The sequence below is a fragment of the Salvelinus alpinus genome, chromosome 28 (assembly GCF_045679555.1).
Source record: "Salvelinus alpinus chromosome 28, SLU_Salpinus.1, whole genome shotgun sequence".
NCBI lineage: Eukaryota > Metazoa > Chordata > Actinopteri > Salmoniformes > Salmonidae > Salvelinus > Salvelinus alpinus.
Window position 1 is genome coordinate 18869810 of NC_092113.1, and position 17606 is coordinate 18887415.

General features: G+C 42.7%; 1 protein-coding gene across 2 annotated transcripts in view; it reads left to right on the top strand.

Annotated features, from left to right (window-relative positions):
* LOC139557326 (guanine nucleotide-binding protein G(I)/G(S)/G(T) subunit beta-1) overlaps positions 1-14657 on the top strand; it is a 55883-nt gene extending 41226 nt beyond the window's left edge. For both annotated transcript variants that reach the window (XM_071371985.1, XM_071371986.1), the window contains 7 exons: positions 3308-3371; positions 3609-3771; positions 4203-4269; positions 4519-4720; positions 7559-7775; positions 9014-9129; positions 12947-14657. In XM_071371985.1, coding sequence (XP_071228086.1) covers positions 3308-3371; positions 3609-3771; positions 4203-4269; positions 4519-4720; positions 7559-7775; positions 9014-9120 — 820 coding nt within the window. In that variant the 3' untranslated portion in view covers positions 9121-9129; positions 12947-14657. The remainder of the gene's footprint in view (positions 1-3307; positions 3372-3608; positions 3772-4202; positions 4270-4518; positions 4721-7558; positions 7776-9013; positions 9130-12946) is intronic.
* Positions 14658-17606: the final 2949 nt, after the last annotated feature.

The window sequence follows — 17606 nt, forward strand, 5'->3', positions numbered from 1 at the left end:
TGTGGATGTATTTCAAGGCCTACCTCCAAACTCATTGCCTCTTTGCTTGACATCATGGGAAAATCAAAAGAAATCAGCCAAGACCTCAGAAAAACAATTGTAGACCTCCACAAGTCTGGTTCATCCTTGGGAGCAATTTCCAAACGCCTGAAGGTACCATGTTCATCTGTACAAACAATAGTATAAACACCATGGGACCACGCAGCCGTCATACCGCTCAGGAAGGAGACGCGTTCTGTCTCCTAGAGATGAACGTACTTTGGTGCGAAAATTGCAAATCAATCCCGAAACAACAGCAAAGGACCTTGTGAAGATGCTGGAAGAAACGGGTACAAAAGTATCTATATCCACAGTAAAACGAGTCCTATACCGACATAACCTGAAAGGCCGCTCAGCAAGGAAGAAGCCACTGCTCCAAAACTGCCATAAAAATGCCAGACTACGGTTTGCAACTGCACATGGGGACAAATATTCAACTTTTTGGAGTAATGTCCTCTGGTCTGATGAAACAAAAATAGAATTGTTTGGCCGTAATTACCATCGTTGTGTTTGGAGGAAAAAGGGGGAGGCTTGCAAGCCGAAGAACACCATCCCAACCGTGAAGCATGGGGGTGGCAGCATCATTTTGTGGGGGTGCTTTACTGCAGGAGGGACTGGTGCACTTCCCAAAATAGTTGGCATCATGAGGAAGGAAACTTATTTGGATATATTGAAGCAACATTTCAAGACATCAGTCAGGAAGTTAAAGCTTGGTCGCAAATGGGTCTTCCAAATGGACAATGACCCCAAGCGTATTTCCGAAGTTGTGGCAAAATGGCTTAAGGACAACAAAGTCAAGGTATTGGAGTGGCCATCACAAAGCCCTGACCTCAATCCTATAGAAAATGTGTGGGCAGAACTGAAAAAGCATGTGCTAGCAAGGAGGCCTACAAACCTGACTCAGTTACACCAGCTCGGTCAGGAGGAATGGGCCAAAATTAACAAAATTATTGTGGGAAGCTTGTGGAGGGCTACACAAAACGTTTGACCCAAGTTAAACAATTTAAAGGCAATGCTACCAAATACTAATTGAGTGTATGTAAACTTCTGACCCACTGGGAATGTGATGAAAGAAATAAAAGCTGAAATAAATCACTGTACTATTATTTTGACGTTTCACATTCTTAAAATAAAGTGGTCATCCTAACTGACCTAAGACGGGGAATTTTTACTAGGATTAAATGTCAGGAATTGTGAAAACTGTGTTTAAATGTATTTGGTTAAAGTGTATGTAAACTTCCGACTTCGTGTGTGTGTGAGAGATATATATCTATCTCACACACACACACTACCGTTCAAAAGTTTGATTTCCCTTCGAAATGTCCTTGTTTTTGAAAGAAAAGCAATTTGTGTCCATTTTAAAATAACATCAAATTGATCAGAAATACAGTGTTGACGTTGTAAATGACTAATCCAAGTTTATCATTTTATAAGGCTAATTGATCATTAGAAAACCCTTTTGAAAATATGTTAGCATAGCTGAATTTTAAGAAAGGCATTGATGTTTATGGTTAGGTACACATTGGAGCAACGATACGCACCGCATCGATTATATGCAACGCAGGACACTCTAGATAAACTAGTAGTATCATCAACCATGTGTAGTTAACTAGTGATTATGATTGATTGATTGTTTTTTATAAGATAAGTTTAATGCTAGCTAGCAACTTACCTTGGCTTCTACTGAATTCGCTAACAGGCAGGCTCCTCGTGGAGTGCAATGTAATCAATGCAAGATTGGATCCTCCGAGCTGACAAGGTTAAAAATCTGTCGTTCTGCCTAGGCCGTCATTGAAAATAAGAATGTGTTCTTAACTGACTTGCCTAGTTAAATAAAGATTAAATAAAGGTGTATAAAATTTAAAAAGAATAATAAATAAAACGGCGCCCAAAAATACCGATTTCGGATTGTTATGAAAACTTGAAATCGGCCCCGATTTAATCGGTCGACCTCTAGTCTAAGCAATTGTTGAAAAAACTGGTGTCATGCACAGGGTAGATGTCCTAACCGACTTGCGAAAACTATAGTTTGTTAACAAGAAATGTGTGGAGTGGTTGAAATCAAGTTTTAATGACTCCAATCTAAGTGTTTGTAAACTTCCGACTTCAACTGTATAGTAATAATAATTATAGCTCCCTTCCTGGTGGGTTTCCTTTAATTGACTCAGAGCAGGGGTCTATTCATGAAGTGTCTCCGAGTAGGAGAGCAAGTCCTCAAGTCACTCAAGTTCACATTGAGGTGCCAGTAGTCTAATGGAAAAGCAGAGGTAATTGAAATGCAAATGTGTAATCAGTAAATGTAAGTGAATAGAGCAGCGCTAAGCTAGTAGACGAGCGCTAGTTCAATCCAGTCCTGCTTTAGTGCAGGCATGTTTGGAAAGTCAGATAATGCGCTGCAATCTCTGCTAAGCATCTTACTCACTCTGGAGAAACTGCTTGGACAGTGACACACCGACCGTGGTTCAAAGTAAACTTTCCACTAGAGCTTATTTTTTCAAAACTCACCCAAAGCGAAATTAAATCCATACAAGCCTGGTTTATTCATTATTTGAAAAATGTCCTATTTTTTTCCTCCAAATGTGCTACTTTGACCCTCTTTTAAGCATGCAACAGTTTAGCGTGCAGGAGTTGGAAGGCTAGTGTACCTGAGGCAAACACCTAGCAGTGTTTCATCAGCCTCAACCAACAGAAGATGATTTCAAACCACAGAGACAGGAAGAATTGAATCACTGCCAGTGCTGAAGCTACCGCTTCTAACCCACTCTTACAGTTTTACACCCACCACACCCATAATATAGGTTTACCTACCTTGTCCTTCCTATTATGCGTGAAGGGGGATGTTGAAGAGTAAAGAAGTGTGCGTGTTAGCGTGCGTGTGTTATCATGTGTGATTTGCATACACTGAGTGGGTCCGAAGGGAGCCAATGTGCCCCAGCCAGCCATCTCTGGCCATAAGGGCCTGGTTTCCGTGGCGACTCTGTTTTGATTTGCCCAGATAGTGGTGAGATGCTCCCCAGCCATAAAGACCCCTGGAAACCACACCACCCCTAAAATGCAAAACATGGTTTCACCCTATGTTCATAGGGAAGCAGTTATCTGTCTGCGTGCCTGTGTTCCGCTTGATGTCTTAACAGTTCCAAACTTAACATGTTTTGTTTGGATTCGTGGTGTGTGCATATCAGTCAATCATGTGCTCTAATAATACTAGTGCTCTTAAGATTTCCTTTAATATCACTGGTTTAGTCATTGCTCTCCTTTTGCCCCGTAGGCTTTTAGTCAGTGCCTCCCAGGATGGTAAACTCATTATTTGGGACAGCTACACCACAAACAAGGTAAGGTTGACCTGTCCACATCTTTAAGAATCAAAAGGAAGCTCTCACACTTGAATGCATTTTTGTTCACATTTTATTATTTTACCTAAAGACATGAGGGCAACTAAACAAAAAGATTCTCCACCATTTTTTGTTTCATGACAATGACATAGGATGTCCAGTATATGTGATATAGGCTTCCCAGTATATGTGGTCCATGCTGGAATCAAACCAAGTGTTCCCGCCTGTCTCTCTCAGGTCCACGCCATCCCACTGCGCTCCTCCTGGGTGATGACGTGCGCCTACGCCCCCTCTGGGAACTACGTGGCCTGCGGAGGCCTAGACAACATCTGCTCCATCTACAACCTCAAGACCCGCGAGGGCAACGTGCGTGTCAGCCGTGAGCTGGCCGGACACACAGGTACGGTAGTCACCCCTAATAAGTACCACAGTGTACACACACGGACAGCTCACCTGTAACACAGGATAGACTATGGTCAACGTTCAGTTTGCAGGATAGGTAATGTTTATGCACTATATTTTTTTTATTTTTTTTTACCAGTACCTTGGAAGCATTGGATATGTTCAATGGCATTTATTTCAGTCTCATGACAGGAGCTGTGTCTGTCTAGTTGCTGTGAAAAGGCACAGTCGTGTTATTGAGCTGGTTCTGTTGTACACATTCACTTCTTATAAACTATTTGTACCCTTCAGGGTCAGGCCTATAATGTACAAACTGTAATGTAGTTTAATTAGTTTCTCCTTCTGTCTTGAGACCATTTCCCCTGTGTGTTGTGACTGCTTCTCAATGCTGGCTGACTGACTTACTGTCTGTTCTGCTGTGGCATCCAGGTTACCTTTCCTGCTGTCGCTTCGTGGATGACAGCCAGATTGTCACCAGCTCTGGAGACACCACCTGGTGAGTGAGGGAACTGTGCCTGCCTGGGTGACAGGCAACCCAACCCTGAGGAAGAATGGGTGGATGGATACCCATCCCATGTTCACTGAGTGGATATGCCAGTTCTGCACTGTTGTGTTGATAACATTTTGAGAATACATGAAAAGGCAGATATCTGAATGCAAACCAGGAGTATGACAGAAGGCACTCACTCCAAACTCCCCTCAGATGTTTTCTCTTTTCTCCTCCCTCCCACTCTCCGTCCCCCAGTGCTCTCTGGGACATTGAGACGGGCCAGCAGACGACCACGTTCGCCGGCCACACCGGTGACGTCATGAGCCTGTCGCTGGCGCCCGACACCCGGCTGTTTGTGTCCGGGGCATGTGACGCCTCCGCAAAGCTCTGGGACGTCAGAGAAGGAATGTGCCGACAGACCTTCACCGGACACGAGTCGGACATTAATGCCATCTGCGTAAGTCAATCACACGACCCGACCGCCGTTCAACCTACTTAGCTACACCTCCATTCAAAACGGAGCCGCAAACTCACCTGTGATGCCAGTGTTTCCGCTGCGCGCTGCCCACACCTGTGGTTGTCTTTTTCATTCAGACGTACAGAGACTTCAAAACAGACATTGTATACACACTAACGTGAACTCACATAAACTCGTACATCGCCTTGTTCCGTACAATTGCCCTTATTTTAGCGCCCCAAAACGTAATACTTCCAGATCAACTGTAATGTCAATACCATTGTAAAGCACAATTTCTCCCCTTTCCAACAGAATAAATTACATGACCTAAACACTGCCCGTTTCTGCATAATTCAAGCGGGCAATGAGCCTCTTTAAAAATGGCGGGTGGGGAAGCGAAACTAATGCGTGAGTGTGAAGGAGAGATATTGTGTGGGAAAATTGCTTTTTTTCACTCAATCTGTCCAACTTATCACCTTATCGCCTCTAAAATTGAAATAAAACACTATAAGGAGTTTATATAATGTGTCATCACATACCTATTTGAAGGTTTGTGTTGAATTTGAATCGGGTTTTTAGGGCGGTGCTAAAGTGACCTTAGAAGGTAACAGTGGCTTTGAGAATGATGATCGCATTCAATGAAGATGTAAAAAATTACTAGGTATCCCCCCTTACCCCGTCACTGTCCATTTCTTGTTTTTAAAGGATGAGAGAAGTGCTACACCTGGTGGAGAGAGATTGTAAGACAGAAATACACTGCTCAAAAAAATAAAGGGAACACTTAAACAACACAATGTAACTCCAAGTCAATCACACTTCTGTGAAATCAAACTGTCCACTTAGGAAGCAACACTGATTGACAATAAATTTCACATGCTGTTGTGCAAATGGAATAGACAAAAGGTGGAAATTATAGGCAATTAGCAAGACACCCCCAAAAAAGGAGTGATTCTGCAGGTGGTGACCACAGACAACTTCTCATCAGCCAGGAAGCATAGGAACTGATTTGGTCACTTTTGAATGCTGGCGGTGCTCTCACTCTAGGGGTAGCATGAGACGGAGTCTACAACCCACACAAGTGGCTCAGGTAGTGCAGTTCATCCAGGATGGCACATCAATGCGAGCTGTGGCAAAAAGGTTTGCTGTGTCTGTCAGCGTAGTGTCCAGAGCATGGAGGTGCTACCAGGAGACAGGCCAGTACATCAGGAGACGTGGAGGAGGCCGTAGGAGGGCAACAACCCAGCAGCAGGACCGCTACCTCCGCCTTTGTGCAAGGAGGTGCACTGCCAGAGCCCTGCAAAATGACCTCCAGCAGGCCACAAATGTGCATGTGTCTGCTCAAACGGTCAGAAACAGACTCCATGAGGGTGGTATGAGGGCCCGACGTCCACAGGTGGGGGTTGTGCTTACAGCCCAGCACCGTGCAGGACGTTTGGCATTTGCCAGAGAACACCAAGATTGGCAAATTCGCCACTGGTGCCCTGTGCTCTTCACAGATGAAAGCAGGTTCACAGTGAGCACATGAGCACATGTGACAGACGTGACAGAGTCTGGAGACGCCGTGGAGAATGTTCTGCTGCCTGCAACATCCTCCAGCATGACCGGTTTGGCGGTGGGTCAGTCATGGTGTGGGGTGGCATTTCTTTGTGGGGCCGCACAGCCCTCCATGTGCTCGCCAGAGGTAGCCTGACTGCCATTAGGTACCGAGATGAGATCCTCAGACCCCTTGTGAGACCATATGCTGACATATGCACATTTGTGGCCTGCTGGAGGTCATTTTGCAGGGCTCTGGCAGTGCACCTCCTTGCACAAAGGCGGAGGTAGCGGTCCTGCTGCTGGGTTGTTGCCCTCCTACGGCCTCCTCCACGTCTCCTGATGTACTGGCCTGTCTCCTGGTAGCGCCTCCATGCTCTGGACACTACGCTGACAGACACAGCAAACCTTTTTGCCACAGCTCGCATTGATGTGCCATCCTGGATGAACTGCACTACCTGAGCCACTTGTGTGGGTTGTAGACTCCGTCTCATGCTACCCCTAGAGTGAGAGCACCGCCAGCATTCAAAAGTGACCAAAACATCAGCCAGGAAGCATAGGAACTGAGAAGTTGTCTGTGGTCACCACCTGCAGAATCACTCCTTTTTTGGGGGTGTCTTGCTAATTGCCGATAATTTCCACCTTTTGTCTATTCCATTTGCACAACAGCATGTGAAATTTATTGTCAATCAGTGTTGCTTCCTAAGTGGACAGTTTGATTTCATAGAAGTGTGATTGACTTGGAGTTACATTGTGTTGTTTAAGTGTTCCCTTTATTTTTTTGAGCAGTGTAGTTGCTTTATGAGTGCTGTACGTTACGACATGACACGTCTAGATGTAACGGAGGGTCCGTTTTTTTCAACTTTTCTCCAATACTATAGAGCCATTACCATGTCGATCAACGCTTGAATAGAAACCTAGTTCACACCCCCAATTTTGAAGTCAACATAGTCGCTACAGTCCCATTAGTTTTCTTTGCAGCCTCGTTTGAATGTTGCGGTTGCGCACATTAGTACGGAGTGGGGTGAGTTTACGTTAGCTTGTTAAAGGGTGGTCTATATTTATGTTATATGTGATTGTGGACATATCTATTGTCCATTGGCAACTTTATTATGTGTGGTCACTTGGTCAATACCAAGTGCTTTACATTATGAAAGGTATCCTCATTACCAATGTATAGCACCCACCTTGGTGATGCTGTAGCAGCCATTATGTACTAGCTCATACAAACACACCGCATGTAGAGCGTTGAGGAATTTATCAGACCAACCCTCACTCTCTCCCCCCCTCTTTCCCTCCCTCCAGTTCTTCCCCAACGGCAATGCCTTTGCCACGGGATCGGACGACGCCACCTGCAGGCTTTTTGACTTGCGCGCTGACCAGGAGCTGATGGTCTATTCCCACGACAACATCATCTGCGGCATCACCTCGGTGGCTTTCTCCAAGAGTGGCCGCCTGTTGCTCGCCGGCTACGATGACTTCAACTGCAACGTGTGGGACAGCCTCAAGGCCGACCGTGCAGGTGAATGCCGGGCAAGTGTGACTGGGTTAAAAAGCAACCTAACCAGAGGTCTAGAATCAGGTCACCGTACTCCCCAATCCCATCGTTAATGGTTAGGGGGGAAAACACTAAACTGACTCTAGATCTAGAGCCAACTTCATCCTACTTTGAGGCGGCCATGATGACAAAGGTCGGGGGTACAGTGGCAGAGCAGTGGTCAAGCTACATTCTGACGGTTGTACACCTATATTTGACTTCATCAGCATCTTCAGGTAGTGGAACAGGGTGGAATGTAGCTAGTGCAGCCAGTGCTGGTGAAAAGGGGTGTGGTGTTGGAATGGACTAGATCTACTAGGTGTGGTTCTACTGTAGCAGGGATATTTTGACTTGGTACTGCTACCCCCTGCATATAGCCTCAGTTTTGTTACTTTAAAAAAATGTTTATTTAGTAAATATTTTCTTAACTGCATTGTTGGTTAAGGGCTTGTTAGTAAGCATTCCACAGTAAGGTCTACACCTGTTGTATTTGGCGCATGTGACAAAATGTGTGGAGTCCCTGAGAGATATTGATTTGGAGCATCTCCGTATTACAGGAATGACTGGGGTCCTGTAGGTATCAGATGACAGCAGGGTTACTTTAGTTGAGCACATCGGAGGTACCGTCTGGGGCCACACAGGTCGGTGTTGTAGCCAGACTAGTTCCTCAAGTACAGCAGGGATACTGCAGACATACAGCAATTCTGGGTATAGAGCATATTGAACTAGGGAATTCCAGATTATTCACCTTTTTCCAGAATTGTGCACTTAGACTTCCCTTCGTGGATTCAAAAGCATAAGACTGGTGTAAGCATTGGCTGGAGGGAGTTTTCACCATTGTTAAATCTATGACAGGGAGTGTGCAAGTGAAGGCTAGTTTGTACAGTAACGGGGTTTGTGGATGCAGCCCCTGCTGTTTCACCTGCTCCAGCAGCGGACGAGCTCCCACAGAGGCATGAATAGTTTAGTGAATTTGACTGGTCTGGATCCAAGGAGAAAGCGATGGGCTGGATCTGACATGCACTTGTACTAGTAACATTTGCTAATAACTGATTCTTCCATTTTATACAATGCAATAGATCTCATACACAGAATTATAGACTAGCCAGGTTGTTCATGGAATTATCTTTTAAGGGTCAAACTAAGTGAGCAGAGGAGATGGTGTGGTGTTGGCTGAGAGTGTTGTGATATGATCTCATGGTCTGACCCTGCTCTGTCCCTAGGTGTCCTGGCTGGACATGACAACCGTGTCAGCTGCTTGGGTGTGACCGACGACGGCATGGCCGTGGCAACAGGGTCCTGGGACAGCTTCCTCAAGATCTGGAACTAGATTCTGAAGGTAACCACTTCACAGCCGCCCTCCCACCACAAGTATGCCTGACATGCTATGGCACTCTCCTCATCTCTCCCCATAAAGAAAATGTAACCCCAATTTAATTCACTTCACTTTAACCTTTTCTGAAGTTGTAGAATGTCAGTTTTGAGTCAAAAGCCCTGTTTTTTTGCTCCAAATTTCTCTATTGAAGCTTAAAGTGTAATATGTGTATATTACTATGGTTCTACTCTGAATATAATTTTTCAACTGGAAAAGTTCCAAAATATCTGGAGGTGGACTATAACTTATGTTCATGTAAACATCTCAATATGCCTTACAGTAACATAGACCCTGTAAATTAAGACATGAATGCGTGATTGACTTGAATAGAAATGTAGTTGTACTTGCTCTATGTCCTGGGTGAAGAAATGTATTTTTCCTCATTGTTTCATTATGCCCTATAGTTCCTCTACAGCTACATTGGTAACCAGAATGTGTTTACTCAGCTGAACACTGTGCAGATGCGCTATATGAAACTATAATTATACTGAGTGGAAATAGCCTATGGTTTCAATTGAGTTACTGTGTATTGTTATGAAATAACACCAAGTAAAGGTGCCATGTAGTTGCATGGTATCTGTGCCACTTCGTAAAGTGGGTTGTCCTATTTGGGTTGAGCTGCCATGAGAATGCATTCTGTATCAGTTGATGGATAAAATTGGTTTCTCATGAGGGGACCATGTACCCGTGTAACTTGGCTAAAGATTGATCTCATCATCCTTGCCTAATTGTATTTGAGTGGATAGAGTGTTGAGGTTGTGTAATAGACTATATATGCAAAATTATGTGTACAGCCCTTCAAACAAGTAGATTTGGCTATTTCAGCCTCACCCCAGTTGCTGACAGGTGTATAAAATCGAGCACACAGCCATGCAATTTCCATAGACAAACATTGGCAGTAGAATGGCCTTACTGAAGAGCTCAGCTCCTAGAGTGACTAGGAGAAACAACGGTTCAGCTACACAAGCTCACAGAACGTGGCCACCGAGTGCTGAAGCGCGTAGCGTGTAAAAATCGTCAGTCCTCGGTTGCAACACTCACTACTGAGTTTCAAACTGCCCCTGGAAGGGGCATCTCTGTGGGTGACGAAGAGCACAGAATGTCATTATTTGCTGATGTGCTTTTATACATGTCTAAACCAAAGACCTATGTCACTGCAGTAATGGACATCATATCTGAATATGGTAACCTGTCAGGGTACAAAATTAACGTGGATAAATCCATGTCTATACCTTTGAATATCCCCTCTACAATCAACTGAGATATGATATTGCCATTCCAGCTGTCTGAAACAGGCTTGGAGTACTTGGGCATATATGTTACTCCAAATCTTAAAGACCTGTTCACTTCAAATGATATGCCTTTGCTCACAAAGATTAAATAGGACCTGGTTAACTGATCTCCTCTACCAAACTCTTTTTGGCATGATTAATGTCGTCAGGATGAACATCCTTCCTCAGCTAAATTATCTATTCCAAAATATCCCTTGGCATCTATCTCAGTCCTTTTTTTTAAAGAAAAGGAATGCAAATATCTCTAAATATATCTGGAACAATAAGAAACCTAGAACCTAATTTACCAAGTAAATTAAGCTTAAGGATTTAGAGAGGGGTCTCTTTGCCAAATCTGCAACTATATTACTGGTCTGTTCAGATCAAGCACATGATTAGTTGGTACCTAGACAGACGCCACTCACTTTAGAATGGAATCAATAGCATGTCATCCAAGAGCAATAGCTTCCTTAGCATTTTATTAATAGTTTTGGAAAGATCCAGGCATTATCTGACAATTTTACAGTACATGATACACTCTTAGCTTGGAAAGATGTAAGGAGAGGTACTTGCAGATTCCAGACCATATATCACTCTGGTCACTGATTGCCCTTAATCCAGACCCCCCCCCCCCCCCTCCCCTACACACAATAAGGAGTATTGAACTTCTGGACTGGAAGACAAAGGGTATTGCTGACTTTACGCCTTTATTTACTCAGGACACTCTTAAATCATTCCAACAGATAAAAACCGAGTCTGACCCCCCCCCCCCCCCCCCCCACTTCATAGAGGGTCAGAAGAAAGTCGATTTTTAAACTACATTTTCAAATGATTGAAGTTCGGAGAGGTTTAATCTCTGACTTGTATTCTATTTTATTGAACAGAAGTGCCTCATCCTATGACACTTTGAGACATGTTTGGGAGAAAGATATTGGACATGCATTCGGTGAGGAAGAATGGGCTTCTATCTGTGAAAGGGTCTACCCCAAATGCACATCCATAAGCACACAAGAACTACATTTCAAATGTTTTCATTGAACCTACTTTACACCTGTTCGCCTTAAAAGAATGTTTTCCAATGCATCGCATTTATGTTTCAAATGTAAACAGGATACTGGCACCTTCATGCACGTTTTTTGGTAGTGTAGCAGAATCCTGTCTTATTGGAATGATATTCATTTACACATCCAGAACATCTTGGATAGACAATTTGCTTTTTCGCTGAATTTATTGTAACGTTGTGTTTGACCCTGACTCTAAACATCTGTTCAATACACTTGTTTACTTAGCAAAAAAAATTATATTGTTATTATGATCCACACCTGAAGTACCATCTGTGAGAATGTGGCTTTCTCAAGCTTCTGCTATTCTACCCCTAGAGAAACGTACCTTTGATTTACACCAGAAGTCTGTTACATTTTGGAAAATCTAGTCACCATTGTTGTCCTGTAGAAAACCTCCCATAAATGCCCCATGTTATCATTGTGAAGTAACATTTTGTTCTCCATTTTATTACTGCTTTTGGTATAATGTTTTGCTGTATCCTTATTCCTTTTGATTGTACTTAGTCTGTGGTACGCTTAGTTTGGTTGTCTATGTAACCCCTGTTAAAAGAAAATAACACTCTAATAAAAAGATCATTACAAACGGCCTCTGGAAGCACTGTCAGCACAAGAACTGTTCATCTGGAATGGGTTTCCATGGCCAAGCAGCCACACGCGTCGGCTGGAGTGGTGTAAAGCTTGCCGCCATTGGACTCAGGAGCAGTGGAAACGTACCATCTGGCAGTCCGACGGATGAATCTGGGTTTGGCGGATGCCAGGTGAACGCTACCTACCTGAATGGTTTGGTAGAAGAGGAATAATGGTCTGGGGCTTTTTTTTCATGGTCTGGGCTAGGCCCCTTAGTTCCAGTGAAGGGAAATCTTAACGCTACAACATACAATAACATTTTAGACTATTCTGTGCTTCCAACTTTGTTGCAACATGACAATGCCCCCGTGCACAAAGCAAGGTCCATACAGAACATTGACTGCGAGCCAGGCCTGTTGCCTGACCTCACTAATGCTCTTGTGGCTGAATGAAAGCAAGTCCCCGCAGCAATGTTCCAACATCTAGTGAAAAGCCTTCCAAGAAGAGTGGAGGTTGTTATAGCAGCAAAGGGGGGACCAACTCAATATTAATGCCCATGATTTTGGAATAAGGTGTTCGACAAGCAGGTGTCCAGATAGTTTTGGTAATTTAGTGTAGCACTGGATATCATATTCTCTAGTTTGAATGTCTGCTGCCATCTGGGGGTGAACATGGGAAGATCACTAAAATCAAGTCAAGCTCAGTCTTAACTTTGCTTGTTGGTTTGCGGCCATCCAGTTTGTAGCTCACCGTTGACCAGTTTTGTTTGGTTCAATTTTAAGAGGTTAATTGTCTACAATGACTGTACACTTTTAGGAAGTCCCTTTGTTGCAAATAACAATAATTGTGTTTCTCTTTGTCCTGCTTTCTTTTTTTTAGATGGCGTCCGGACTCCAAAGTTGAGTGGAAGACCATTCCAACATAAAAATGTTCAATTTTTTGCATATCCAATTTTCTCAAAACATCACTATACTGACTCCCAACACCCCAAAAGGGCAAAAATTCTCTCCTCTAAAAGAGCACAATTGTTTATCACTCAGCTAAAAAAAGATGAGGATTTGCAGTGGTATGAAATGGAATGGGGAAGAAATTGTGCATTCCTCCTGGGACCATTTTCTGATATTGTGTTGAATGAAAATACATTCACCACCACGCAAATATCATCCATCTTCAATACACAGGTTTGAGTGAAGGTCATTTACACAATGATGATCGAACTCTTGATATATTTTTGGCCAGCCATGTTTATTTAATTTTTCGGTCATGTTACTTTCCTTTTTTTTCTTTTTTCCCCCAGAACTAGATCAGTGGCCTCCTGTTGGTAAATTGAGGATCAAAAGCTTTGTTTTTTTCTGTTAGTCTTGATATATTTTAGAATCAAGTTTTGTAGGTTGGAAATAAAATGATCATCTCATTTTAATCCAGCTTTATCACATCAGAAAAAAAGGCAAGAGAATTGAGCTTCAACAGGGCCATGAGCCACCGACAGGGTCTGGCCATTCTGAATATTGAGTCCCAAGATGCTTTACTCAGTTTTTTGGGGGTTTCTGTCTAGTCAAGAATTTGTTTGTGCACAATTTTACTTTGCATATGCAGAATGTTTAAAGAAAAGTTAACTAACCAAGCACATGCTGTTTGTGATAATGAATGCTAATTTTAAACAAATCAAAACTTTTTTTTATTTTTATTCTCTTCACCTTTTGTTTGGTGACAATGTAGAATAATGAAATGAAGAATCCCATCGGTTCACTTTATTTTATTTCCCTTTTCTGTTGACTGTGGTTGGGACCGGTGACGTGATTTGGTTGGGTAGGGAAGCCTCCACTTATACCCCGGTTTCTTTCCGGAGTTTCGAGAGGAACCCATTCTGTGCTTGGAAATGCAGTTATTACTCTGAACGACATGTTGTATAAATCAATGTTCGAAAATAATGATATTGAAACTTTTTAAGTAAAAAAAATATAAAAAAAGTTGTCTGCCATGGGTGGGTTAACTCTTAGGATCGCATGCTGTAGAATTGCTTAAAAAGAGGTTCATATGGAACTAAGTCCTTTTGATGTTTTTCTTTTTAAGAAAATAACCTGTTAAATATATCATAATTACAATGGTATTTATATTGTTTTTGGCTAATCTGTGCATAAATAATTCAATTAAAATGTCAAAGCTATGCACTTGAGAGCAGCAAACACCTTAACATAAACAGTTACCTGGTCTTATATCCATACTTGGGAAGGATTGCTTGATTTAAAAGTAATGTAAACATTTAAAACACATATGCACGCACAGACACACAAATGGAACAAAGAAATGTTAATTTCTTCTGTAGCAAACAAATTCCAGTGACAAAAAAAAAAAACATTTTGTAACAAACAGGTTTTTTTCTGTCCTTTAATAATAAAAAAGAAGGAACTTGCAGCATCTGAATGGCAGAATGTTCTGTATCCCTCTCCTTGTAAACAGAGACTCTTTCTTTAGCAGTAGTGGCATTTTTTCCATTCTGTTTTCTCTGCGACATTCTGTACAAAAATGTTCTGTAATTGTGCGTTAGGCGTGGAGTCGGCAATAAAAATAAAAAAATATTACAAATGAATTTCCCTTTCCTTTTTCTCTCCATGAAATAACTGTAGATCTCTACACCCCCACTGTTCCCTTCTCACCTTTTTTGTATTTAATTTTAGACGGTGTACAACTGAAAGCTGGATGCAAGATAGACTCTATATTAAAATGTATTTTTATTTAAGATATAATAAAATGCCATTTGAGATGTGTTGCGAGTATAATTATTTGAGAAAATATGCTAGTTCGAATGTTTAGCAATATTAGTTATTAACTACAAATAAAGTGATTTATTTTACACTTAAATAATTGTTGCTTTTTACTTTTACAATATTTGCATTAGTTATGTACTATAGCAAACACTTATGCTGAACGATGTCTCCAGTGAAATATTGTTTAATGCAGGAATGAAATTCATTGAATGCCACCAATCACCCTAAAGTTGCTTCATCACATCTCAAAGCTCCTATTAACACCCTTTATAAATACATACACAGTAGATGCATTTGTAATAATCACACACTATAAAAAAGCTCATGGTTCCTTATAAGACCCTATAAGCCAGTGGCTCATAGAAAGTGTTACCAAAACGTCACTTGTCTTAATTTTCCTATCAACGAGGGACTGCGTGACAACCCAGGAAAGAGAGTATTGGGGATGGCATGCATTTCAAATATATATATATATAGAGGACTAATTATTGGAGTTCCATAGCTTGTCTAGTTTGGAAAAACTGATTTCTACAACTTCTACCTAAGCTTAGTTATCACTTATTTATTTCACCTTTATTTAACCAGCTAGGATGGTTGAGAACAAGTTCTCATTTACAACTGCGACCTGGCCAAGATAAAGAAAAGCAGTGCGACACAAACAACAGCACTGAATTACTCATGGAATAAACTAACACAGTCAATAACACAATAGAAAAAGTCTATATACAGTGTGTGCAAGGGAGGTAAGGCAATAAATAGGCCATAGCGGTGAAATAATTACAATTTAGCAATAAAACACTGGAGTGATAGATGTGCAGAAGATGAATGTGCAAGTAGAGATACTGGGGTGCAAACGAGCAAAATAAAATAAATAACAGTATGGGGATCAGGTAGTTGGATGGTCTATTTACAGATGCAGTGATCTGTGAGCTGCTCTGACAGCTGGTGCTTAAAGTTAGTGAGGGAGATATGAGTCTCCAGCTTCAGTGATTTTTGCAATTCGTTCCAGTCATGGCAGCAGAGAACTGGAAGGAAAGGCGGCCAAAGGTGAAATTGGCTTTGGGGGTGACCAGTGAAATATACCTGCTGGAGCACGTGCTATGGGTGGGTGCTGCTATGGTGACCAGTGAACTGAGATAAGGTGGGGCTTTACCAAGCAAAGACTTATAGATGACCTGGAGCCAGTGGGTTTGGCGACGGATATGAAGCGAGGGCCAGCCAACGAGAGCATACAGGTTGCAGTGGTGGGTAGTATATGGGGCTTTGATGACAAAACGGATGGCACTGTGATAGACTGCATCCAATTTGCTGAGTAGAGTGTAGGAGGCTATTTTGTAAATGACATCGCCCAAGTCAAGGATCGGCAGGATAGCCAGTTTTACGAGGTTATGTTTGGCAGCATGAGTGAAGGATGCTTTGTTGCGAAATAGGAAGCAGATTCTAGATGTAATTTTGGATTGGAGATGCTTAATGTGAGTATGGAAGGAGAGTTTACAGACTAACCAGACACCTAGGTATTTGTAGTTGTCCACATTTTCTAAGTCAGAACCGTCCAGAGTAGTGATGCTGGACGGGCGTGCAGGTGCGGGTAGCGATCGGTTGAAGAGTATGCATTTAGTTTTACTTGCATTTAAGAGCAGTTGGAGGCCACAGAAGGAGAGTTGTATGGCATTGAAGCTCGTCTGGAGGTTAGTTAACACAGTGTCCAAAGAAGGGCCAGAAGTATACAGAATGGTATCGTCTGCGTAGAGGTGGATCAGAGAATCACCAGCAGCAAGAGCGACATCATTGATGTATACAGAGAAGAGAGTCGGCCCGAGAATTGAACCCTGTGGCACTCCCATTGAGACTGCCAGAGGTCCGGACAACAGGCGCTCCGATTTGACACACTGAACTCTGTCTGAGAAGTAGTTGGTGAACCAGGCGAGGCAGTCATTTGCGAAACCAAGGCTGTTGATAAGAATGTGGTGATTGACAGAGTCGAAAGCCTTAGCCAGGTCGATGAATACAGCTGCACAGTATTGTCTCTTATCGATGGCGGTTATGATATCGTTTAGGACCTTGAGCGTGGCTGAGGTGCACCCACGACCAGCTCAGAAACCAGATTGCATAGCGGAGAAGGTACAGTGGGATTCGAAATGGTCGGTGATCTGTTTGTTAACTTGGCTTTCGAAGACCTTAGAAAGGCAGGGTAGGATAGATATAGGTCTGTAGCAGTTTGGGTCTAGAGTGTCTCCCCCTTTGAAGAGGGGGATGACCGCGGCAGCTTTCCCATCTTTGGGGATCTCAGACGATACGAAAGAGAGGTTGAACAGGCTAGTAATAGGGGTTGCAACAATTTCGGTGGATAATTTTAGAAAGAGATGGTCCAGATTGTCTAGCCCGGCTGATTTGTAGGTGTCCAGATTTTGCCGCTCTTTCAGAACATCAGCTATCTGGATTTGGGTAAAGGAGAAATGGGGGAGGCTTGGGCAAGTTGCTGTGGGGAGCGCAGGGATGTTGACCGGGGTAGGGGTAGCCAGGTGAAAAGCATGGCCAGCGTAGAAAAATGCTTATTGAAATTCTCAATTATCGTGGATTTATCGGTGGTGACAGTGTTTCCTAGCCTCAGTGCAGTGGGCAGCTGGGAGGAGGTGCTCTTATTCTCCATAGACTTTACAGTGTCCCAGAACTTTTGGGACTTTGTGCTACAGGATGCAAATTTCTGTTTGAGAAAGCGAGCCTTTGCGTTCTAACTGCCTGTGTATATTGGTTCCTAACTTCCCTGAAAA